At 44.7% G+C, this 24,659-nt stretch overlaps 1 protein-coding gene and 1 long non-coding RNA gene across 6 annotated transcripts in view; one reads left to right on the top strand and one right to left on the bottom strand.

Annotated features, from left to right (window-relative positions):
- Window positions 1-24,306, bottom strand: part of NHEJ1 (non-homologous end joining factor 1) — an 81,506-nt gene extending 57,200 nt beyond the window's left edge. Inside the window, exons 1-5 of one of the 5 annotated variants that reach the window (XR_002079000.2) lie at window positions 23,386-23,521; window positions 20,887-21,063; window positions 20,259-20,471; window positions 13,464-13,602; window positions 12,830-12,888 (exon numbers count right to left, since the gene is read on the bottom strand). Coding sequence is in view for 4 of the 5 variants with exons in the window: in XM_019445917.2 (XP_019301462.1) it covers window positions 12,830-12,888; window positions 13,464-13,602; window positions 20,259-20,471; window positions 20,887-21,063; window positions 23,386-23,406 (609 nt within the window). In the remaining variant the exon portion in view is untranslated. Of the gene's footprint in view, window positions 1-12,829; window positions 12,889-13,463; window positions 13,603-20,258; window positions 20,472-20,886; window positions 21,064-23,385; window positions 23,522-23,632; window positions 23,828-23,995 lie in introns of those variants that run through there. The other 4 variants (XM_019445914.2, XM_019445915.2, XM_019445917.2 and 1 more) reach the window with 4 other exon arrangements.
- On the top strand, window positions 2,287-4,565 carry LOC109265042 (uncharacterized). The gene is made up of 2 exons (XR_002079001.2): window positions 2,287-2,403; window positions 4,376-4,565. It is a non-coding gene; the product is annotated as an uncharacterized LOC109265042 (long non-coding RNA).
- Window positions 24,307-24,659: the final 353 nt, after the last annotated feature.

Raw genomic sequence — 24,659 nt, 5'->3', positions numbered from 1 at the left:
CATATCTCAAAGATCCTCCCCATTCCTAGCTTCACTCACACCAAATTGGAAGGGGTTCTGTGGAGTAAAAGATCCTAAGAGGACAGTGTACGGTTTCAGAGCTGCTCAAGCTTCAAGGATAAGAGTAACAGAAGCCAAAGTGTTTTTGAAGGATTCCCTCAAACCACCACACCTAGGGAGAGCCTCTCAGATTGTGTAACTGAATAAAATACCTAGTTGTGTCTTTCCTTCAGTAGCCATTCACCGCACGAAATCCCTACATTCTCTTAGCTCAAGATTTACCTCTCCGAAAGAGGTTAGAGTGGGAGAGAGCCAAAGCATAAGAGACTCTTAAAAACTGAGAACAAACTGAGGGTTGATGGGGGGTGGGAGGGAGGGGAGGGTGGGTGAGGGGCATTGAGGAGGGCACCTGTCGGGATGAGCACTGGGAGTTGTATGGAAACCAATTTGACAATAAATTTCATATATTGAAAAATAAATAAATAAAATATAAATAAATAAATAAATAAATAAATAAATAAATAAATAAATAAAAGATTTACCTCTCCGGAAATACCTCTTCCAAACTAGCTTGCTATGCAAATGAATCTGTTTCTTCTGTCTCTGAGGTGACATATATTTTAAGTATTTAGAATATCCTTTGTATATATGCAAATTCCAGTGGTCTGATCTCCCTCAAAAGTCCACCTTTCAAGGGCAGAAACCACGTTTTCACTTTTCCGCATGATTCCACAATGTTTAATATTTCCAATGGTGCTTAAAATGTACCATCTACATAGAGTTTAAACCTCTAAATATAAAAACAAATAGACTAGGGGCACCTGGGTCGCTCAGTTGGTTGAGTGTCTGACTCTTGATTTCAGCTCAGGTCATGATCCCGGGGTCATGGGATCGAACCCCTCATTGGGCTCTGCACTGAGTGTGGAGCCTACTTGAGGTTCTCTCTCTTTTCCTGTGCCCCACTCACACACACACACTCTCTCTCAAATAAAATTTTAAAAAATAGACTAAAGATTTCCCATACAAAATGAAAAAACTGTTTCTTGAGGTTTTTAACGGCAATCTCTCCCTTGACAATTCCTTTATGGGAGAAAGCAAAGATACCCATGAATCCTAACATCTTGCTCCCTACGCACTGGACTGCTCAACTGCTAACCTACAGGACTCAGTCTCTCACTTTTCAATGTGGCTCACTATCCAAAAGAAATATCACCCATGAGTAAAGGCTATAATAAGAGAACACTTTAGGCATAAGGCTAAAGGTAGGAAGCCGGGGTGCCTGGGTGGCTCAATCGGTTAAGCGTCCGACTTCGGCTCAGGTCATGATCTCATGGTTCGTGGGTTCAAGCAGCGTGTTGGGCTCTGTAGTGACAGCTCAGAGCCTGGAGCCTGCTTCGGATTCTGTGTCTCCCTCTCTCTCTGCCCCTCCCCTGCTCGTGTGCTATCTCTCTCTCTCTCTCTCTCTCTCAGAAACAAAAAAACATTAAAAAAAAATTAAACTTAGGAAGCCAACACATCAGGAAAGTTTAAAGGTAAGTCATTTGATTCTTTTGTTTTTCCTCCACATTTCTATAACCGGAGACAACATTTACCCACGTGAGAGGATCTTCCAATGCCACGGCCTTTAAGCTATAACCACTCATCACTGTGTGCCTCCTATATACAAGGCACTACGGTGATGAGTGACACAGAAAAGACACAAAGTGACACAGGAGTTCAGAAGAGGGAAAGAATACAGCTGATACTTTCACTGCTGTCTGTTTCACTATTTTGGTCATTAACAGAAAAGTCATGGAACCATCTGATGCTAAAAGTCCTTGGGAAGGACTTTAAAATTCCTGAATGAACAGGCAACATCTCCTGGGGAAAGAGGATGGAAATAGGCCGAGATCAAGTCATCTGCTCAAAACATCACCTGCACCTTCAGGCCATCCGCAAGTCTCAGAGGAAGGACTAATTCTCCCACTCTGCTCAACTCCACAGGTCCTTGCTTCCCTCTATCATTTTCCCTTTATCAGCTTACGTTGCTGCTGTTCCAGGGGCTCCTCCTTTGCTTTCAAACACACGTGCATCTTCTCACCTTCAGAAGGGGTTCTGCTAAGCCACAGCTAACTCAGCAGCCAGCTCTCAATTCCTTTTCATTGTGAAATGAAATAATGAGAGTTCTATACCCATTGTGTCCATTGCCTTATCAACTGATCCTTCTTTAGCTGCCTGCAATCTGCTGATATTGCCCAAGATCACAAATTGCCTAATGGACTTTCCTCTGGCAGGCGGGCGGGCAGGCAGGCAGGCAGGCACTCGTTCACTTTGGTCTCTCTCCCGCAGACGGCGCTCTGGATCACCCTCTGGGGTGACGGGAAGAGCACGGGATTTGAGTAAAGACAAATATGAGAAAATCAGGTGAGTTGACTTGAAACAAATTACTTAGCCCTTGAGCCTCTGCTTCTTTCTCTTTCAAATGAAAATAATATCACCAACCTCATAGGTTTGTTTAAGGATTGTAAGTTAGATAAACCACCTGGCACTGTGTTTGGCACATGTATGTATGTACTTGATAACTGTCTGTTCCCCTTTCTGGGTTAATTAACTACTGTGTTCAGATTCTCCTCCTATCTGCTCGCACTTCCTTCACTGGCTCCTACTACTCCTTCCAACTATGACTCTTCTCCAAATCTCAATCATTGGACTTTTGTCCTTTTCTTCATGCTCTTCCCAGCAAAACAGGCATCCACTCTCATGACTTCAGGTATCTCTCCTCTGCAGCAGACTCCCAGACCTATTTCTATAGGTCTTTTCAACCTAAGCTTCAAACCCACTTTGTCAGTGCTTTCCTGAGCATTACCACTTATAGGTCCTACAGTCAATTTAAATCCAACACGTATGTGAAAAAGACTTTCATCTTATATTTTTTCATTAACTCTGATCATATGTAAGTCGTCATTTTTTATAGACTAAAGCACTGTTTAATGGCCATAATGTAATGAATGGACTCTGATGAAACCTTTCCTCTACTGGGGAAAGAGGAGAGAGACTCAGCTGTGTGAATCATTGCCAAATGTCCCAGAGGTATGAGAAGCTTAGAGTTTAGGCCTAAGAAGGCTAGATGTTTGCCAGAAATAAGATATCCATCATCACTGCCTCACAACTCAATTCTCAACTAAGTGGATTTCGCAGACTGGAAATAAGAATGAAACCAAATTAAGAGGCTAATGGTGGATTCAGTGGAGCTAAACAAACAAACAAAAACAGTTTTCATTTTAGAAGAGTTGGTAACGTCCTCTGAATGAAGTACGATACACAATCCCCCAGAGCAGTGTCTGTTCAACTGTGCTAGCCTATCTGGGTCTAGACACAGGGGGCATGCGCAATTCAGTTTTCCACAGACCCCTACAAATCTCTGTTGTCTTCTCTCCAGCCTGATATGCGTATTTATGTTGCACGCCGGTCCCCTGTAGTCATCTGAGTTAGTAACACTTGATTATAAGGCTTTTGGATATGAGAATTTAGAGGCTGATGAAGTCGTTCACTATTAGGATTGCCACAATCAGAAATCTTCTCTTGGAAATGAGTGATTTTATTCCACTTGTATTTGTTATGTTGATTTCCTTTTTGCTTTCCCTCAGGTTTTTGATAAATTTTCTTTGGAAAGTATCAACCCCTATAATGCTTTGTAAAAGGAAAATAAAGAAACAGGCCTTTTAATACATCCTTGGGCCCAAAAGAAAAGATGTGGTGGCTGGTGGCAGCAGGGCTCAAGAGTGACTACGGGAACCACATTGGGAAAACCCCAGAGGAGGCAAAATTCCGAAGAAATGTAGCTGAGAAACATATGCAGCCATTCCTTCCTCTCTGGAGATTTTCATTGCAGAGCTCAAATACTGGTGGATTTGTGTTTTAAATAAGGAAAACCATTCCTTTGTATGCCCAAGATTAGATTTAATTGAGCCCCACCCATGATTTTCCTAGTCTGTCAACAGTACCACTATTCTTGAGCTCACATAGGCATACCACGGACAGACTAATCTTCCCAAAGATCACTTTCCTATGTCAATTCTCCAGCCAAAACTTTCCACAGCTTCCCACTATCTACGACAGAAATGAGTAACTACAAGAAGGAAGTGCTCATCTCCTTCCTAGGAGATGTGCCGGTTTGAGAATCACTGCCTGTAATGATAGATGTTAATAACTGAACACAAACCGGCAAATAAATGGAATGCCGGCAGAGAAAAAAAAGCTGAAACACATTTACCTTCAGAATGAAGTACCAATCTTCCAGAGCAGCATTTAAGGCCCCCCAACAACCTAGCCTGAAGTTATTATCTTGCTAACCTTTTTTTCTACTAATCCTCTCCCACTCATTATTATTTTACAGCCTTCACCCATGTGCTTCCCAGCTAAAATGTCTTCCACTGAGTTCCCTAGCAAAACCGAAACCGAAAACAAACATGGAAGTCCAGATCAAGTCCTGCCTTTTGCAGGAAGCTTCTTCCGATCACTCCACTACCGTGGCCCCTATCACCATTCATTAAGCACTTTGACGTGCAAAAGCTCTTTGACGATAATATTCTCATACCCTGCCCGCTCACAGAACCTGGCACGGTGCATATACATCATGGAGAATACTGGGAGAATGAATTAACCACAGGGTTCTCTCAATCAGAGAACTGACATGCATGCTGGTAGGGAGGACAGTCTCCTGCATCTAGACTTATCCTTCTTTACGATGCCCATGAAGGCATACCGGGTCCTGTGCCTTCCTCCACATACTAAATACCAGGCATATGGTAGCAGGGCAGCCCTTCTAACTGCGGAGGGAGAGCCCAGAGAGAGGAAAATTTGAGGAAAGAGGAAACTTAAGAACTTACTTTTGGCTGTATGACTAATGTTCTTTCCAGGATTTTGGTAGGTTCTTATTCTTTTGGTTTTTGTGATATTTAGTTTCTTAACTGGTCTAAAAAAGAGGTTCTGGGGTCACTCAGTAAGAAAAGATTCAAGGTTGATAGTTCATCCCAAAGTTGGGACTATCTCCCAATAAACAGGCAGGTGAGAGAATGGCAATCAGACAGCAATTCTTTCCTTAGGCTCCTCATCTATTTATAGTAGGGCTATCTAGATCTCGGGCTACCAACAGGTGATCATTTCACGGCCTATTCATAAGATAGGGAAAATAAAGAGGAGTGGGAAGATAAGATTCATTCATCCATTCAACAAATATTTATCTCATGCCTACTGTGTGTAGAGGCACTGTTCTATGCACTTTGGATAAACCAGTACACAAAACATATATACTTGTCTTTGCTGAGCTTACACATTCTAACAGGGGGAAGATACCATAAATGATGAATATAATGAAATAAGGAAATTTTATAATATGTTGAAAGTGAGTGCTATGGAAAAAATTAAAAGTAGAGCTTGGTAAAAATGAAATGGGAGTGCCATGTACAGAGGGGCAAGGATGTGGCTTACAATTTTAAATAGGATACTCAGGGTAAACTCCATTGTGAAGGTGACATTTGAACAAAACCATGTATTATATTTTTGAGACACCTCCCCTTAAGAGGTGGAACTTAATTACCCTCCCATTGAGTGTGGCCTGAACTTAGTGACTCACTTCTAATGAAGGGATTACAGTAAGATAGTGATGGGCTGTCACTTCTGAGATTAGGTTGTAAAAAGACTGCAGCTTCCATTTTGGTCTTAGTCTGTCTCTTGGATCACTTGCTCTGGAGGAAGCCAGGACCATGTAATGTGAGCAGCCCTATGGAGAGGCCATATGACAAGGCAATGGCACCTCCTGCCAACAGCCACATGAGAGAGCTTGGAAGTGAAATCTCCAGCCCCTTATGATAATGGCATTCCCAGCCAACACCTTGACTGCCACTTCATGGGAGACCCTGAGCCAGAAATCACCCAGCTTAAGCTGCTTCCAAATCCCTGACCCTCAACACTGTTTGTTGTTTTAAACTATGATATTTTGGAGTAATGTGTTATAAAGAAGTAGATCACTAAATTTTTTTTTTTACATTTATTTATTTTTGAGAGACAGAGACAGAGTACAAGCGGAGGAGGGGCAGTGAGAAAGGGAGACACAGAATCCGAAGCAGGCTCCAGGCTCTGAGCCGTCAACACAGAGCTCAACGCGGGGCTCGAACCCATGAACCGTGAGATCATGACCTGAGCCGAAGTCGGTCGCCTAACCAACTGGGCCGCCCAGGCGCCCCAGTAGATAATTAATATAGACAAAAAGGAAGTGAGGGAGTTGGCCACACAAGTATCTGAAGAAAGAGCATTCCAGGCAGAGGAAACAGGCTGCAAAGAGGACTAAAAGCAGGTGGCAGTCAGAGAGAGTTAGAAAAACAGCACAAGGCCAGTGTGGATGCAGTGGAGTAAAAGAAGGAGAAAGTGGTAGGAGATGAGGTCAGAAAGGTAACAAGCAAAGTCCATGGGGCACCTGGGTGGCTCAGTCGGTTAAGCATCCAACTTCGGCTCAGGTCATGATCTTGTGGTTCGTGAGTCCGAGCCCCACATCGGGCTCTGTGCTGACAGCTCAGAGCCTGGAGCCTGCTTCCAATTCTGTGTCTCCTCTCTCTGCCCCTCCCTTGCTCATGCTCTGTCTCTCTCTCTCTCAAAAATAAATAAACATTAAAAAAAAAAAAAGAAACGTAACAAGGTCCAGATCATGTAGGATTTTGCTCTATAAGTGTAATGTGAAGCCAATATGAAGGACTTTGAGCAGGGGAGTATCATGATGTGATCTGTGTTTTAATAAGATCGCTTTGTTGGTAATGGGCCAGAAGGAGGCATAGGTAGCAGCAGGGATACCAGTAAGGAGGTTACTGCAATAATGCAAGAAAGAGACAAACGTGGCTCAGACCAGAAGGGTAGCAGCAGAGGTGAAAGTATGCATGTGTTTTGAAGGAAGAGCCAACAGGAGATCCTGATGGACTAGAGGCAGGATGTGAGAGAAAGAAGTCAAGGATGACTCCAAAGTTTATGGCCCTAGCAAGTGAAAGAATGATGTTTCCATCAACTAAGATGTGAGGGGGCTGTTGGAAAAGCAAATTTGGGGGTAAGATGAGGAGTTCAGTTTTGGACACATTGAGTTTGACACTCTGGGGGACTTCCGCGCGGATATGTTGAGCAGGCAGCCCAGAGTCTGGGGGGAAAGTCTAAGAATAAAAATTAAATTCGGGATTCATCAACAAGGTAGTCAAAGCCACGGACTACATGAGATCACTAAAGGAGTGAGTGAAAAAATATAAGAGCACCAAGGACTGAATGCTGGGCACTCCAACATGAAGAGGTAATAAGGGAGAAGAACCAGCAAGCGGTTTGGAGATGGAGCAACCAATGAAGTAGGATGAAGGACAGGACAGTATCATACTACGGAAGCCATGTGAAGAAAATCTTGAGAAGGAATTAACCAGCATTATATTTAAATTTTTTTAATGTCTATTTAGTTTTGAGAGAGAGAGAGAGAGAGAGGGAGAGAGAGAATGAATGCGTAATTGGGGGAGGGGCAGAGAGAGAGGGAGACACAGAATCCGAAGGCTCCAGGCTCTGAGCTGTCAGCACAGAGCCTGACGTGGGGCTCATCCCCATGAACCACGAGATTATGACCTGAGCCAAAGTTGGACACGTAACCAACTGAGCCACCCAGGTGCCGCAGAATTAACAAGCATTATAAAGGAAAAGCCTAAATGAGAAAAGATCAGCGAACTCAATTTTCCCTGCCCCCCCATCCTTCTTTTTCATTTCCATATCCTCCCTTATGCCAAATGCCATGGCAGAGATATGTACAAGAGGCTGTGGGAATAGCAGGATAGTGTCCCTGTGCCTGAAAGGAGAGCAGACTGTGGAAAGGAAAAACTGTCATGGAAAACACAAAAGAGATGATGTCTGTGCAGAGTCAGGAAAGCTAAATAGGAATCTGCCACGAGGACGAGATGGAAAAGAATACCAGGCAAGTTGGTCAAGAGATGTATGGGCATTAAGACTTCAGTGTGGTAGGGGCCCCTGAGTGGCTTCGTCCGTTGAGTGTCTGACTTCGGCTTCGGCTCAGGTCATGATCTCACTGTTCGTAAGTTCAAGCCCCACATTGGGCTGGCTGCTGTCAGCTTGTCAGTGCAGAGCCCGCTTTGGATCCTGTCCCCCTTTCTCTGCCCCTCCCCTGCTTGCACTCTTCCAAAACTAAATAAATATTTTTAAATTTTTCTAAATAAAAAAAATAAAAGAAAGACTTCAGTGTGGGAGAGTGACAGAGGATCAGACTGCAGAGGTCAAGAGGACCAAATCATATGCCATGACCTTGTGTGAATGACCTTGTGTGCCATGCAAGGAGTTTGAACTTTATCCTGTAGGCAACCAGGAACCCCTAAATGACTCTAAGCAATCTGGTTTTCTGTTTCCGTTTCAAAGAGATCACTCTGACAGAACGCAAATTCAACTGGAGGGGAATAAGGACTGACTGAGTGACAAGCTAGGACGCTACTGGAAGGTCAAACCAATAAAAGGGGGACGGGGGTGGGGGCGCTAATCTAAGGCAATGAACACCGGAATAGAGTAGAGCAGATTCAAAAGAGAGTTGACAAGTTAGGCTTTGAAAGTAAGGACAAAGAGAAAAATGGGTAACTCTCAAGTTTCTAGCTTAGAAAGCTGAACGGATACTGGTACGATTCCCCAAGATAAGGAATATAGGAAGAGAAATAGGTTTAGGGGAGTAGATGGTTTCTTTTGGACAAGTTTAGGGCATTGCATGTGGGGCATCCAGGTGGACATGTCAAATGTGCAGAAAAAAATATGGGCTGCAGCATAGTAGAGACATAAGATTGGCACTCGCTGGTGTACTTGTGACAGTTGAAACTGGGGTCTGGATGAGATGCCCCAGAGAGGGAAGGGTGAGTGGATAAGGACAGGATCTTGAATAACACTAACATTTAAGGGGCAGGTAAAGAATGGAACGCTGGCCAAGGAAACCAAGCAGAGGCTATCTGTGAATGAACTCAACAGGACAGCAGATTCCAGGTTAAAAGATCATCTTCCCCAGGGATCACTGATATAACCTCTAGCTTTCTAAGAGCAGCAGTGAGTATCTTCACAACCTGAAGCATCTGCTCTAGCATCAGGCTGCAACCAGGCAGAGAATGAAGACAGTAGCTTAAAACTAGACAGGACACAAGGCTACATTTAGGACGCTGAGTCAAATCAATGCTACCTATAGGTACATAACTATAACCATATAATAGACATTGGTGAAGGCACTATACCGAACGGATTAATTTAAATCTTACAAGGCATGCAGCCTGCTGCAACGGGAATGACTGGCTATGCTGAATACTCTCCTCTGAAGATAGGGAAGGAGAGAATCCGTTAAGGCCCCCTCCCTAAGGAAGCCAACTTCACGCAACCGCTCAGGTTTTGGTGTTAAGGGCTGATTCCCCGCCAGGGGTTGCCAGCTGCAGAGGGCGGGGCTCTATTTTGGGCTGCCTGCTGTCCCTGAGCCTGGCCGCGTCTGGTTTGAGCAGCATGCAGCCCCAGTGACTCACACACCCATGCAAACCGCCTGTGGCTCAGTGGCACGGCCTCGGAATGCCAGCCTCAGGCCAGCTCCCTCCTCACCCCATTACACTGGGATAAATAAATAAAGAGCCCGCCAGCAGCCGCACAGCCTGATGGCAACCAGATGGAGAGAGGGAGGCATGGACAGGGCCAGGGGAAGGAACTCCCTCCAGTGGACTAGAGTGAGAGAGGGCCATGCCAGCCCCATCCTCCTAAACTTCTTTAACACAGTTCCTACTGCCATGTGGTAATAGTCCCCAGTTCCTGGACTCATCTTCCATTCCTGATGGTGCCTCCCAGCCCCCAGTCCTAGGAAATGCTCTTTATGGGGATCTTCCCTCTATGAAGATCATACCAGCAGCCACTCCATCCAGCCAACTTGAGGAACACTGCCAGTACTCCCCCTCCGATCAGGCCACCATCGATTGGCCCCCTGGGGCTCCCTGGAAATGCGAAATCGAAGGCTCTTGGCGGGAGAGGAAAAACAAAAGAACTAAATATGAAGATGTAACCCCTGTTCAACCCTTAAATATTTTTCCTGGCCTTAGTCTCCTAGAAACTTCCCTGCCCTACTGCCCTCTGTGCTCTATCTCTATGGCCTCTAGCCTAGAACTAGGAAAAACAGACCCTAGCCACTGACCGCATGGCCCTCTGACATCAGCCGTGGCCCCCCTCTACCTTCATCCCGAGCTCTCTGTCCCCGGTTTGTTTATCTTCCTATGTTGCTTATTTTGATGGCACATCCTTTCAGCTGTCTTGGGTGACCCCATGACCCTTCTGTGTCCTGTTTGTAGGACCCCAGGCAAGAAGAGTAACTGAAAAGGTACAGTGGCCCTAAGAAATTCTGCAGTCCCGTTAGGAAACGGGTTCTAGCGGCTATGCAGGACATTCAGTGATCCCAGAGGTCACAAGAATTCCACATTGTCCTAGCCCTTAACTCTCCTCTAATTGGTGTATACAGCCAGTTAGCGTGGCAAAACAAAATAGGGATGATCCCAGATAAGAAATGTAGGCGGTCCTAAACATACAGCTACAGCTACAGGACCTTAGGCAAGTCATTTAACCTCTCTGGGGCCCAATTTCTTAATCTATGAAATGGAAAGCTACAGCCACTTGTCTCTCAGCTCCTTTGCAGATATATAAAATTCCGTAAGTCTATGTGGTTTGGGTGTGATCCACCCAGTACTTAGAAGACCAGTATTCCTGAAGTAATTGGTTCCAAAACACCAATATTCTTCCTGGGTTGGCACCAGGACTCTCCATGCTTTCTCATTCGATTCTGCAGGATTGCCCCCACCCCAAAGCATGGAAGAGAGGAGCTTCCAATTTTACAAATGAGTAAATGGAGGCTCTGAGTACTGATTTATCCGAAGCTGCAAAATAAACCAAGAGAATAACTGAATACCCCAAATATAGGTCTCACAAGCAGCACTGTATGCACAGGCCACACCGCCACACTTTTCATGAAATTCCCCTAGCATGGATTTTCCAACATCTTCATCCACAAACTTAGTGAGAACCTACGACTCCTAGGCACTCTGTTCAGTGCTGGGGATACAGAAAAGCATACAACACAGTCCTTGTCCTCAAATTGTCCACAGATCAATGGAGGAGAAAGGCATAGTCTTGCAGACATATAAACGGTAATATCACAAAGCTGTAAGTGGTAAAACAGAGGTAGGAACCAAGGTACTATGGTGGCAGGAAGAAGGACTATCTTTACAAGGAGAGTCTGGAAAGGTCTCCCAAAGAAGCCAAAGCTGACACTTCAAAGATTAATAGAAGTTTACAAGGTAGATAAGGCCAGGGCGTTGGGCATTACAGATTAAGGGAACAATGTATGCCAAGACATAAAGGCTGAAGAAAGGCACTTTGGCAATTCAAAGTCATTGTCTGTCACTGAAGTATAAGGTTCATAAAGAAAAACGTTAAGAAATCAAGATGGATAAGTATGTGGGCACTAGATCAGGAAGGGACCTCTCTGCTGGGCTAAGACGAAGCTTTGTATTGTTTAACTAAGGGGCTGAAGCAGGGAATTAGCATGTCACCCCCGGCCTGTGTTAACCTCCTTAATACCTACACTTATGGGCAGAGGAAGCTATCTGGCAGAAAAATGGCCTAGGAAATCTCTCTGTGGCAAGTGTAATGGTCTCTCTTTCCCCATAAAGACTTGAAATCTCCTCTGCTTCAGGACTCAACAGTACATGCTTTCCTTCTTCTCCAGAGTTAAATTGCTTCAGTCGGTGGACTGAGCACTCAACTCGCATTTTTTGCTCTTAGTGTTAAGACCCCAAGCATCATGGCGTCTTGGCTTGGCCAATGCACAGAGGCAGAACAGAAGGTTCCAAGTCAAGAACACCTGCTTTAGGCCTAGCCCTGTGAAAAACATTAATTTCATGTTCAAAAGAAATATGAGTCACCGTCCCTGTCCACAAAGAGTTTACAAATTAGCCTAGATGACAAGACAAAAATATGAATAATCTATACAGAACGCAATATTATAATAGCATTATTTGCTTACATAGTAAAGTACCAACTTGGGTAACACATATAATTAGAAAACAGGGCAATAATACTAAGGTACTCACTGTACAACTAACCAGTCCCAAAAGAGTTAGAGAAGGAGAAGATCAATATTGACTGTTATTATCAAAGGTCACTATTATTAATACTCCCCCTGTTTGGCATTTAATAGATGTTTCTTTTGGCCAAGCTCAATCCTTAGAAGGGAAACCTAGGCAGGAGCTTCTGACAGGCCACAATTATCTACTCCCCATTCATTCCTTTGCCAGTCCCCTTGTATAAACACTGTGATTTTCCACAGCCTACTGTGCCCACAAGACAGTTCCCAAATGGTAGCCCTGTGCTTTTCACCTTCCCCTGCTGCGGGATGTTGAAGGGGCCTGGACAAGTAATAATAACTAGCCCCCCACCCTATAATCCAGACCTGCGATCTGATCTCAACAAGCAAAAATTTATCAACTGGTCAACCAAACTTTCCAAGGTTAGAGAATTCCAAATGAAATCCCTACGTTAACAGAGATGTTTTACAAATGTTAACCAGCCCACTTTCGCCTTTTATATTCTTGCCCCCTATTTCACCCTATCTTCCCCAATGTGCGTCTCAAGTTTTATCAGATTTTCTCTAGGCACCTTTTTCAGAGAAAGGACTTCCCAACCATGCAAGCGAGCTAACACCCAAAACGCGTGAGAAAATAAAGCAAAGTTGCGCAAGGAAAAAGAAAGTTCTTATTGTTGCATACGCTACCTCTACCATAAATTGTTCCAAGAAGGAATTTTCTTCAAATGGCTCTGTCTTCAGCCGATCTGTAATAAGAAGGGATACAGAAAAGAAATATTAGTCTTAGGATGAGCTTCTTGACTGTGAGAAGGAAAAGAAACAGAGCCCAAGATTTCTTGGGAACGAGCATAAACATGCAACACCCAGAGTCCAGCAGGAGAAGGGATGAGAGTGTGTGAGCAAACAGGAGGAGGAAAGGGTGATTAGCCACACAGGACATGTTCGGTGGCAGCATGTGCTCTTAGGAGTTTTTCCTGCCACGAAGACAAAGGTCAAACTGAGTTTTTATTCTGAAGCTGAAACTCTAGCCCTTCCCAAGGTCCCAAGTCTGTGTTGCCCTCGTACAATTTTGTATAGAGCTGTTGGCCCTTTTCCAAAGTCCCCCCTTGCCATAACCTAGGCCATGGCTGGACTCAGTTACAGCTTCTATGGCTACTGGACACCAGCCAAGTCCTCAAGGCAGAGAGAAGTGTCACCCAGCATCTGGTCAGCATCTCCCCAGGGAAACCCATCTCTAATGCAAACGACTCTCCCCTTTTCTGAGGCCCTTTGACCATCTGAACCATTCCCCTCGCAACACCCCCAAAGAATACCCTCTCACCTCGGCTCAGCACAGCCCCACTCTCCTGGTAGTCCTGGATCTCCAGATCTTTCATTCGAAGCAAGGTTGCTAGCTCCCTCCCTTGGCACTGCAAGGCCAGGCTCATGCCCATGAGAGGACGAATCAAATGCTGGGAGACCTTTCATAGAAGAGACGTCCATCAGCCAACAGACACTTACAGAGTACTCCCTAACACTATATTAGGAACTAGAAAAAAATATTGAAAAATAAATGTTTTCACAGGGACTTACAGTTTCATAGGCAAGCAATCCATCTACACAAATACAGTAATAAAATAATTAAATAGGTATGTGAAAGAAGTTCAAGGGTTTTCTTCGCAGCACGGATAAAAGGATGGGAAGAATAGAGAAGAACACAGGGACAGATAACCTGGAGTGGCAATTTAAAGAGAAGGACGTGGGGTGCCTGGGTGGCTCAGTCAGTTAAGCATCATCTCTTGATTTCAGCTTAGCTCATAATCTCACGGTTTGTGAGTTCAAGCCCCACGTTGGGCTCCATGCTTACAGCACTGAGCCTGCTTAGGATTCTCTTTCTCTCCCTATCTGTCCCTCCTCCACTCACGCTCTCTCTCTTTTTGTCTCTCTCTCTTTCTCTCTCTCAAAATAAATAAACTTAAAATTTGTTTAAAAAAGAAGAAAATAAAGAGAAGGATGTGACAGAGGAAGAGGTAGGTGTTGCCTCAATTCTCCTCAGAGACTGAGGGACAAAAGCTGAAACCCAAGTAACCTTCAGGAAAGTAGGTGTGGCTTAAACAGAGTGAGCTAGCTGGCGTATAACAGAAGACAAAAACCAACAGAGAGTAGAGAGCCTTGGGTCAGTCTCAGATTAAACCCAGACACTGATTACGAGCCATTTCAGGGCTGCCAATAGCCCAGAATGAGCCCAGAGTTTCAATTTGCTCCCACAAAGGCACCAAAGTCTCAGGTCATAGTAACAGAAGCCAGCCAGTCACCAAGAGGCCAGCCTGGGAAGGAATAAACCGACTAGCACAGCTTGCTCTTAACAAGAGATAAGAAGGATGTGAGCACAGCCACGCCACCGAGCAGCTAAGATGGTATTCTCACATGATAACATACAGCTATATAGAAAAATCATTTAATTCACCTACGCAAGGTATTCAGTAGCTTTAGAAAGGAGAAAGCCATAGCCAAAGAAAAAAGCTAAAATCAATCATCTCTCTGTGGCTGGTGCATGCTATCCGAGTTCCTCTCCCTACCCCCAAGCAGATGAGCTAAAGCAGGCACTAAGAAGAAATGCCCTAGATCAGAGGTCAGCAACATTTTCTGTATGAGCCAGGTAGTCAGTATTTTCAGCTCTGTGGCTCATACAGTCCCTGTCACAATAGTCAATTCTGCTATTGTAGCAGGAAAGCACCCACAGACAACGTGTAATACATCAGGGTGCTGGGGTTCCAGTGTAACTTCTGAAAAATAGGCAGCAAGCCAGAGGTGGCCCACTGGCCATAGTACACCAACTCCCACCTTTCTCTAAGGACAAATTAGGAGAAGAGATGGGGGGGTGGGGTGGGGAGGCATAGGTAACAAGGGTTAGTGGCAGCAGCTTTTGTACCAGCACCAGGACCCAAGAAGTGCAGGGTACTGACACAGAGTGGAAGGCCAGAAATCAAGTCTAGCTGTAAATACCAGTCACTTCTTTCCATCACACAGTACATCCCAACCTGGTCCTGTTTCTCAGTTCAGGTCCTTCGGATAAACTTAAGCCTCCAGGAAGTACTGTTCAAAATGTGGCAGAAGTTCTGCCTCGGGAAAATTAATCTGCTCTAGACCCAACCCTCTTTCCTAAGAATTATTTTCTTAGGTTTGGTCCTGTTCAAGGTAGATTAGGAGAAAAATAGGTGAATACTTGTATGAAAGTAAGTCAATGTTTGCAGGGGTTGAAGTGAAAGTAATTACAACTGGTAACCAAACAGTGTCACCGTCCATCTGGTAACAGCCTTCAAATAACAGAAACTCCTGGGGTGCCTGGGTGGCTCAGTCAGTTAAGTATCTGACTTCGGCTCAGGCCATGATCTCATGGTTCGCGGGTTTGAGTCCCGTGTCGGGCTCTGTGCTGACAGCTCAGAGCCTGGAACCTGCTTCAGATTCTGTGTCTCCCTCTCTCTCTGCCCCTCCTCTACTCATGTTCTGTCTCTGTTTCTCTCTCTCAAAAATAAATAAACATTAAAAAAAATTAAGTAAAAAATTTTTAATTAATTAATTAATTAGAAAATAAATAAATAACAGAAACTCCTAACGTAATAACCAGCCTCTCTCTGGGAATCCACCTTAATAGCAATTTCTTTGAGTGGTAGTAAGTATAACAACATGAAACACAATGAGAAACTGTTTTTAACCAATGCCATGTTCTAATTAAATATGGTAATACCATACCAAGCACCTGAAATGATCTATCAGACTCTAATGTCTACATAGCAAAAAAAAAAAAAAAAAAAAAAAAAAAAATTAAGCTTTTTATCAGTAAATATTTCAATTTTTCCAACAATTTCCTAAGATTGGGTTACACCACTCTGGATTATCAGGGTATAACTCATTTCAAAGTTAGATGAACACTAATATAGATAAGTATGACAAGGCATGTGGCTGAAGTAACAGATTTCAGAGCAAATCCACAGATACTACAAGGAAAAATCTTGAAGTACTTCAGGAGGTCAGGAACACCCCACCTCTTCATTTACAGACAACAATATATGAAGAGAAGGAGTTCAATGAGTCAATTCAACAAATAACTACTGTGTGCCTCATACATACTCTGACCCTTTGAGGCTTCTGCCCTCAAAGAGCTCACAACAGTTAAGGAGGTCAGGAAGTGTGGTGGATATAGAGGCAGGAGCTGCCGATCTTTTCCAGAGGAAAAGCTACTTATAACTTCCCCCGATGTCTTCATATTTCCCATTGAAATATTTACAAGTCAGAGGCAGGAGAGCAGAATGGCAGTTATCAATCCCGAGATGAATTCTATCAGGTTTGGATATAGTGAAGAGCGCAACACACTGGGAATGACATCTAGATTCCAGCTCTGGTTCTGAGAGCACCTAGATGTGAAAATGGCTTAATCCCAAGCACCTTCAAGGTCCTTATCTTTTTCAAGGGAAAATTACGGAGTCAGAGTATTTGCTCTCACAGGTCCGCTATAATGCTAAAAGTTCAGTAATACTACATATGTTCTCGATTTACTCTTCACGATTCCATAGTAAGGCTGTGACTGGCATCTCCCCTTTAGAGATGAAGAAACCAAGTCTCATAAAAATTCAATTATTGGGGCAACTGGGTGGCTCAGTCAATTAAGCATCTGACTCTTGATTTCAGCTCAGGTCGTGATCTCAGGGTTCATGAGTTGGAGTGCAGGCTCCGTCAGGGCAGAGTCTGCTTGGGATATTCTCTCTCCCTCTCCCCCTCTCTCTCTTTGCCTTTCCCCTGCTTGCTCTCTCTGTCTCTCTCTCAAAATAAGTAAAAATAAAAATTAAAAAGTTACATTAGATACTAGGAAGAACGAAGGAAGAAGGGATAAAGGGAGTTGGCTGGAAGCAGAAAGGGGCTAGAAAGCGGTGACCCAAAGCTCTACATATTCCATGATATCCCGCAGAGACTTGAGAACTATTAAGTCATTAGTGTGAACATCCTGTGTTGTACCCTCCTGTTCTCCTGCATGACTAGTAGGAGTTAAGCTGCGTAATCTCTCTGGAAGACAATTTGGCATTATGTGAGCAAGAGTAAAATTACAAATATTCCTCGATTTAGCTATTCCACTGCTAGTTTACTCATACGTTTACACATAGGAAAAGTAAATACAAGGACAGTCACCAGGCATAACAACAAAAGAATGGAAACAACTTAAGAGTCTACTAGTAGCATATCAATTAAATACATGTTGATATATTCATTAAATAAAACTCTGTTACCATTAAAGAATATTAAGGCAGATCTTCTCAATATATTGCTATGAATGATTTCTAAATTCTAGAATTAAGTGATGGATTATGTGGATAGCACGCTGCCATTTGTGAAAATGCACACACACACAGATACGTATTTGACTGAGTGAGTATGTACATACTTACATATATGCAAACCTACGTATAGCTTTAAGAATTCACAAGATGGCATCCGTAGCTGCTTTAAAGAAGGAAAAGGAGCGACTAGAAAAAGGAGTAGAAAGACCTATTTTTTCACACTAGACCTTTAAATGCTATTTGAAATGTTTGTCTTTTGCATGAATTACTCATTGAAAAAAAATGAAATAAAAACTATCACAACAATGAGTAACAAACAAAAATTATGACTGTGTGACCTCACAGACACACACACGAGCCTGAAATAGTATCTGCCTACACCCTTGACAGTGTCCACGGGCTCTAACTTTTTCCCTGTAAAGCCTCCTCAGGTTCAGGGGTTTCCCTGGGATGGCATGCTTCTTCTTTTTTTAATAATAAATATATCATTTTACCTTAAAGCACTATTGTTCACCAACTGATCCATAGTCACGTCGCCCTGTGGCCAGTCAGGACTGATTCCACTCCAAACACTAATGCTTCTTTCCTTATTGCAGCTGCCCAATTAGAGAAATTTGCCTACAACAGCTAGTTTTCCCTTTACATAGTATTTTCCATTCTAATATCATTATGTAAGTGCTCTTTATTCTTTCAGGGAGAAAAAACAAAAAACAAAAACATTTGAGCCCACCAGCCTCCTAGGAGACCTGCCTCCGAAATCTCACTATTCTGAATTTCTAGGGCTGTGTGATGCAAAATGAGACTAGCAAGAGCTGGCGCTTCCCAAAGGCAGCCTTAATGTTCTGGTCCCGGAACAGGCATTATCAAGGGAACAGTGCCCCCTGGTGTTACTTAGAAAAAGTTAACAGGGTTTTGAACAAAAGAGCGACGTCTAAAGAAGCATGGAAATTTTCATCAAAAATTTCAATTAAAAACAACAGATATCAATGACTGCTATCTGCTAAGCACTGCTGATGGACCTTAGAAAGTCTGAGATGAGAGGCGCCTGAGTGGCTCAGTCGGTTAAGCGAGTGACTTCAGATCAGATCATGATCCCACAGTTCATGAGTTCGAGCCCGTCGTCGGGCTCTGGGCTGACAGCTCAGAGCCTGGAACCTGCTTCAGATTCTGTGTCTCCCCCTCTCTCTGCCCCTCCCCCGACTCGCACTCTGTCTCTCTCTCTCAAAAATAAATAAACATTAAAAAATTTTTAAGAAAGTTTGAGGTGAATGAGAAGTAGTTCTCCGCAGCACCCAAGCCCAGCTTTACTGGATTCTAGATCAATGGGGCGCCTGGGTGGCTCACACAGTTAAGCATCTGACTTCGGCTCACGTCATGACCTACTTGCGGTTTGTGAGTTGGAGCTCCGTCTTGGGCTCTGTGCTGTCAGCTCAGAGCCTGAAGCCTGCTTCGGATTCTGTGTCTCCATCTCTCTCCCCTCCCCTGATCACGTTCTATCTCTCTCTCTCTCTCTCAAAAATAAATAAACATTTAAAAAAAATTTTTTTAAACACATGAGAGAAGAGCTTCTCAAAAAGCACTTTGTCACATCCACTCTGTTGATGCCAAAGCATCACATCATCTCTGGAAAACTAAAGAGGGGCTATAGGAAATGATGCCCACTTGTCTTCAGGTCCTTCTGCTGATAAACCTACACCCTGAGACCTCCCTTAGAAGACGCAGGCCTCTAATGCTACTGACTGAAACAAGCCGTTTATATAAAAGGGTAGAAGGGACCAGTGGCAGTAATTCCTGCAAACAAGTTTAGTGTTTACTCTCAAGCTAATTCCTAATAAAAGCTCTTGGGGCCTAGAAAGCTACAAGTGAGCAAAGAACATTATCTTCCTAGTGGCTGAAAATGGGCTCTTGAATCAGACCTACCTGGGAGTAAAATTCCAGCTCATTCATTTATAAGCTGGATGACTCTGGACTGCCTTCGATCTCAGCTTCCTACTCTGAAAACAGGGATAAGAATACTTACCTTGCAGAGCAGCGGTGAGGATTAAGTGACAAGAAGGGTTCAGAAAGGTACATGACACTGTACATACTCTGCCCTGTTGCCAGGCTGATCTTGATAAATTACAAATTGGATCACGTTAAACCCCTGCTTAAAGTTTTTCAGTGTATCCCTGTTGCATTTAGGATAAAATCCAAACTCATTAGAATCCTTCAAAAGCTGGTCACTGCCCACCTCATTTCCCACAACTCCCTGCAGTCATGAAGTTCCCCCACTTGCCCACACTTCTATATCTCCCTGTTTCTCAAAATACACTCTGGCCTAGAATGACCTCCTGATCTTCTCCCAATTACTTCCTGCTCACCTTCAAAATCAGCTCAGAAACTATATCTCCAAAAAAGGTTTTTCGGACCTTTGATCATCCTGAGCTTACCTCAATCAGAGAATTTGCCATACTTTATCCCATTTTCTGTCTGTCTTCTCACTAGATTATGAACTCCAGGAATAGGCTATATTGTGTTAGATCTAGACACCCAACTATGGGCTCTTTAGCCCATAGTAAACACCTAATAAATGTTGAATAAATAAAGCAATGAATAAAGACACACAATAAAGCAGGTAAACCCAAACTCTGCAAGTAAAGGATACACCAGTCAAGAATCCATTTTGCCTTCTGTCTAGTCAAGGAAAGTTTTCCAACTGGAGAAGAATTTCAAATGGAGTCCACAAAAAAAATAAAAGCACCTGAAGATTCATTTCAAAGCAGCTGGCATTCCCCTTCCCCACCCCATATCTGAATTGCACTCACCAGGGAAGGGTTAGCTAGGATGCAGTGGAAATTCCAATAAAAGGGGAGACCAGAGAGCTCACTCTGCACCCGTAGTATCATTGCCTCGTCCACACGATCACAGGAAAAGGTAGCTTTGCCAGGGCAAGCAGTGTCCTTCAACAATGGGCGAAGCAGATCATCCAAATGACAGAGAAAAGCTGCAGGGGGGGCAGTCAGGCGCTTGTTCAGCTCCTAAAAAGACAGCAGGGGTCGTACAGAGTGAGACTACTAAAAGGAAAGTGACTCCCCACTCTGTAACAGCAAAGGAAAGCTCGTTAACATGAAGACAGTGGGCATGAGAAGAAGGGAGGGAAAAAAGACACAGGAACAGGAAAGAAGAAAACAAAAAGAGAGAGCAACTGGCCTCCTTCACGATCGTGCGTGTACTGCATGCCGTGCAGAAACTAACACACGTACAACCAAATGGAAAGATCCCAGGGCTTTGGGTAGAAGTGCAGGACACTCATTGGAACTGTCTCAACCTGATCCGACCTCCCTTGGCAACCTACAGGCCAGTACGCTGGTTGGTGTGAATGTACCCTGACCTCCACTGAGACAGAAATCATACCCACGACCGCCCCACCGCAGGACTTCTTGTCACACTTACCTTGGCTCTCTGGCTGACCACGCTAGCGTCCACCTGTTCGTGCCACACCTGTTGCAGATCTGAAACCAGCAAGGCATAGCCCTGCTTGGTGATATAAGCCTTGACCACGAGGGAGTTCTCGGCGAGTGGCAGCCACGCCCATGGCTGCATCAACAGACCTTGCTCCAGTTCCTCCATCTGCGGGAAAGTCTTAATTTAGGAAAGTGCCCCGGGGTACTGCAGGCCTGGGGGTGGGGGCACCACTCAAAAGCTCTATATCAAATAAGCCTTGTGAAAGACTCCTCCCTCATAAGACAGACGGCACGGACTTAAATCCTCCCCCTCCCCTCCCCACACACAACCCCCCACTCCCATCCCCTGCCCCACATGTAACCAGCTGGACAACCTTACTACCTCCTGGCCACTACAAATCTATTTAGAATTTTTTTTTAATTAAGTTCCTAAAGGGCATAAAATATCTTTCTTCCATAGTGTTCAAGCCTTGGCATATTGGTATGAGTATTTCTGCTTGCTAACAATATAACTTAATGTGGAAACCTGAACCATTCTTGTTACATCTTTTTTCTTTTTTTAATGTTTATTTATTTTTGAGAGAGACAGAGACAGAGCTTGAGCAGGGGAGGGGCAGAGAGGGAGAGAGACACAGAATCCGAAGCAGGTTCCAGGCTCCGAGCTGTCAGCACAGAGCCCGACGCGGGGCTTGAACTCACGGACCGCGAGATCGTGACCTGAGCTGAAGTCGGACACCCAACCGACTGAGCCACCCGGGCGCCCCTCTTGTTGCATCTTTATCACATTCCTAATAAAAACATCAATGCTACCCTGTCCCAGAACTTCTAGAAGAGAAGTAGTTCTTGTCTTATAAAACATCATAAATCATAAGTGTCATGAGCAGGAAGTTCAAATTATTTGATCATTATCTAGAAATAAAACTCTAGAAACGCTCAGAATTTCAAATATATATTTATATTCTCTAAATACATATATACATACATATAAACATATACATATACATACATACACATTTATATACACATACAAACATTCCTCAACACAGGGATTCTTAATCTAGCGTCTGTGCTTGTGAATCCTCTGAAATTATATGCATAATCTATGCAAACATGCGTATAGCCATTTGGGAGGAAGAAGTCCACAGCTACGTCAAATTCTCAAAGGGATCAATGACACACATATACAGACCTAATAAACTCTTTTGTTTGTCCAGAAGCAAACAAAAAAGCCCCAAATCCCATTTCGAGAAGAATGTGGGTGACTAAGAAGTCATAAACACAAGGCACAGCATTTCGCAGAGGTAGAGACAATTCATTAACTTCCATTTCACTCATCCCCCCAGATCCCCAACCCAAGGCACTGTCATGCCCTGCTGTATATCCTGGAACTCCTGGAAACCAACTTTTCTAGTTCAACAACTAAATTTGTAGTCTTAACTTAGTAGATGTTCTGTAACTATGGTTACTTTACAGGAAGTCTGGTCATTTTTCCTGTGGGTAAAAAAAAAAAAAAAAAAAAAAAGTGATACAATTTCCTTCATTATTTCAGTCTATAAATACAAAGTGAAGTGAGGGAGTCATCTTAGAATATAAAGGAAATAATGAAATTCCTTGGATTTCATTAACATGATTAACATGGCTCTATTCCTCCTGTCATTTCCATCACAGTCTAAACCGTTATTCTTACAACCATAACCTCGCTTTTGAAGAGGGGTCTTGTAACAAAACTTAATTTGTACAGTCAATAGTTAGGTGAAAAGTAAATATATTTTGTGATTTTTATTTGCAGCAGCCTTGTGTTTGGAGGATGGGACTGCAGTCACTTCCCATCTGCCGCTCCCACAGGGAGGAGATCTTGGAATGATTAAGCTAGCCCTCACTAGACCAGAGTTCCACATTGCCAAAGGTCACAAAGTCAAGTGAACAAGTGAAGTCACCAAGCCCTTCAGTGAACCCTCTAAAAGTGCCAAAATTGGGTTGATTCTCCTCGCCTAACACTTCAGAAAGCCTGGAAGCTCAAAACCCTCAAACTGTATAGTTGTTTTCTGTCTTGTTTGGGGGTGGGAGAGGAGTCTAAAATGCGCTCAGGGTATGGGGCACACGGGTGGCTCAGTTGGTTAAAGCCACAGACTTCGCTCAGGTCAGGATCTCACAGTTCATAGGTTCCAGCCCCATACTGGGGTCTACGCTGAGAGCTCAGCTCAGAGCCTGAGCCTGCTTCGGATTTTCTGTCTCCCTCTCTCTCTGCCCCTCCCCTGCTCGCGCTCTGTCACTTTCTCCCTCTCTCTCAAAAATAAATAAACATTTTTTTTAATTAAAAAAAAAAAAAACGTGCTCAGGATCAAGAGGCCCCATAGGAAGGTCTGAGACATTCAGCACCAGACCTGGGATTGGCAATGCTCCCACCACGCGCGTCCTATTGAGTTCAAGGCCTCTGAATCTTATCTTTCCCCACCTCCCCAACCCCCCCTTCAAAGCCCTCTTTAACCTTCATGTTAACAAGATTCATCCATTTATTATTCTTGAATGACGCTTAGGAGCGCCGACAGTCAGGTGCGGTAGGTAGTCTGAGAACCCGGGTCCGCACCGAGTCCCGCCCCTCGGCCCAGCCTCTCTCTCGGCGCAGCTCCCCCGCCATCCTGCAGAGGGCAGCAAGGCCCCAGCCACCGTCCGGGTTGGGCCACGCCCCGTCCCTCCGTGGGGACCAACCCTGGCTCCCTTTACCACAGCCCCACCCCAGGAGTCGCCTGACGTAGTTTCCATCCGCCCTCGCCGCAAGGGACTTCGCCGTCTGCCTCTCCACTTTGACAGCTGTGGCTGCACCGAGGCGCGGCTCGGGACTCCTCGGGGGTAACAAAACCGACCACCGGCCGCTTTGCAGCTCCGAGGAGCCTGCCAACCAGTAGCCACACAAACCCGCCTCGCCACCGGAAGGCGGGCTGCGCACGCGCTGCTCACGCGCCCCGCCCACCCACGGAGGCCTGCCGCAGCACTCGGGCCGCGCGCGGCTCCCGGCACGCCGGCGGAATCTCGGGGGGCCCCTCGCCGCCTGGCTCCGGCTGAGGCCTCGGCCCTGATTCGAACCCGACACCACCTACCGTGAGCGGCCGCGAGAGCTCCCACCGTCCTCTCTGCAGACCGCGCAAACCGAAAGGCCTAGAGTACAGGCCTTTCGGGACCTAGGGGCGGGGCCGAGGCCCGATGTGGGCGGGGCATCTGGGTCCTCGCGGCAGAAGAAAGCGAGCTGGGGGGCCGCCGCTCGGGGAGAGCGGGAAAAGGGCCGCTGGACCCGCTGCTGGGAAAGTGGAGTAGTAGTGGCGCCCCTCGGAATCGCGCTGGCCGAGTAGGAAGAGTGGCAGATGAGGTGCGGGAGAGGGGTCCCAGGATTTGGACCCTTCAATAAACTCAGGTCACTTCCCTCCCCTACCTTTCCAGCCCCCCCCTTTTTTGTTTTAATAAAATGAGGAAATTGAACTTCACTAATTTCTCTGATCCTCACCAGCACTCAAGTTGTTTCAGAGATGATTCTTCCATGCATAAATCCCATGGTCTGACCTCATCCTTTACCTCTCCTGTCTCATTTCTCCTAACATTTTTACCCCCATACTTCTGCTCCATCACCACGGAGAAACTTGAAATCCCTCAACTCATCTTGTACTTTGTACAGTTTACGGTTTTGCTTCAGCTGCATGCCTGAGCCTGACATATTCTCCCCATCCGCTTTCCACAACCAGAGTCTTCTCGTCAAGGCCAGCCTCAGTG

This window comes from Panthera pardus, unplaced genomic scaffold (genome assembly GCF_024362965.1).
Source record: "Panthera pardus isolate Hobbes unplaced genomic scaffold, ASM2436296v1 HiC_scaffold_10, whole genome shotgun sequence".
NCBI lineage: Eukaryota > Metazoa > Chordata > Mammalia > Carnivora > Felidae > Panthera > Panthera pardus.
The sequence above is the reverse complement of the archived record's forward strand: the minus strand, read 5'-3'. Positions and strand labels throughout refer to the sequence as shown.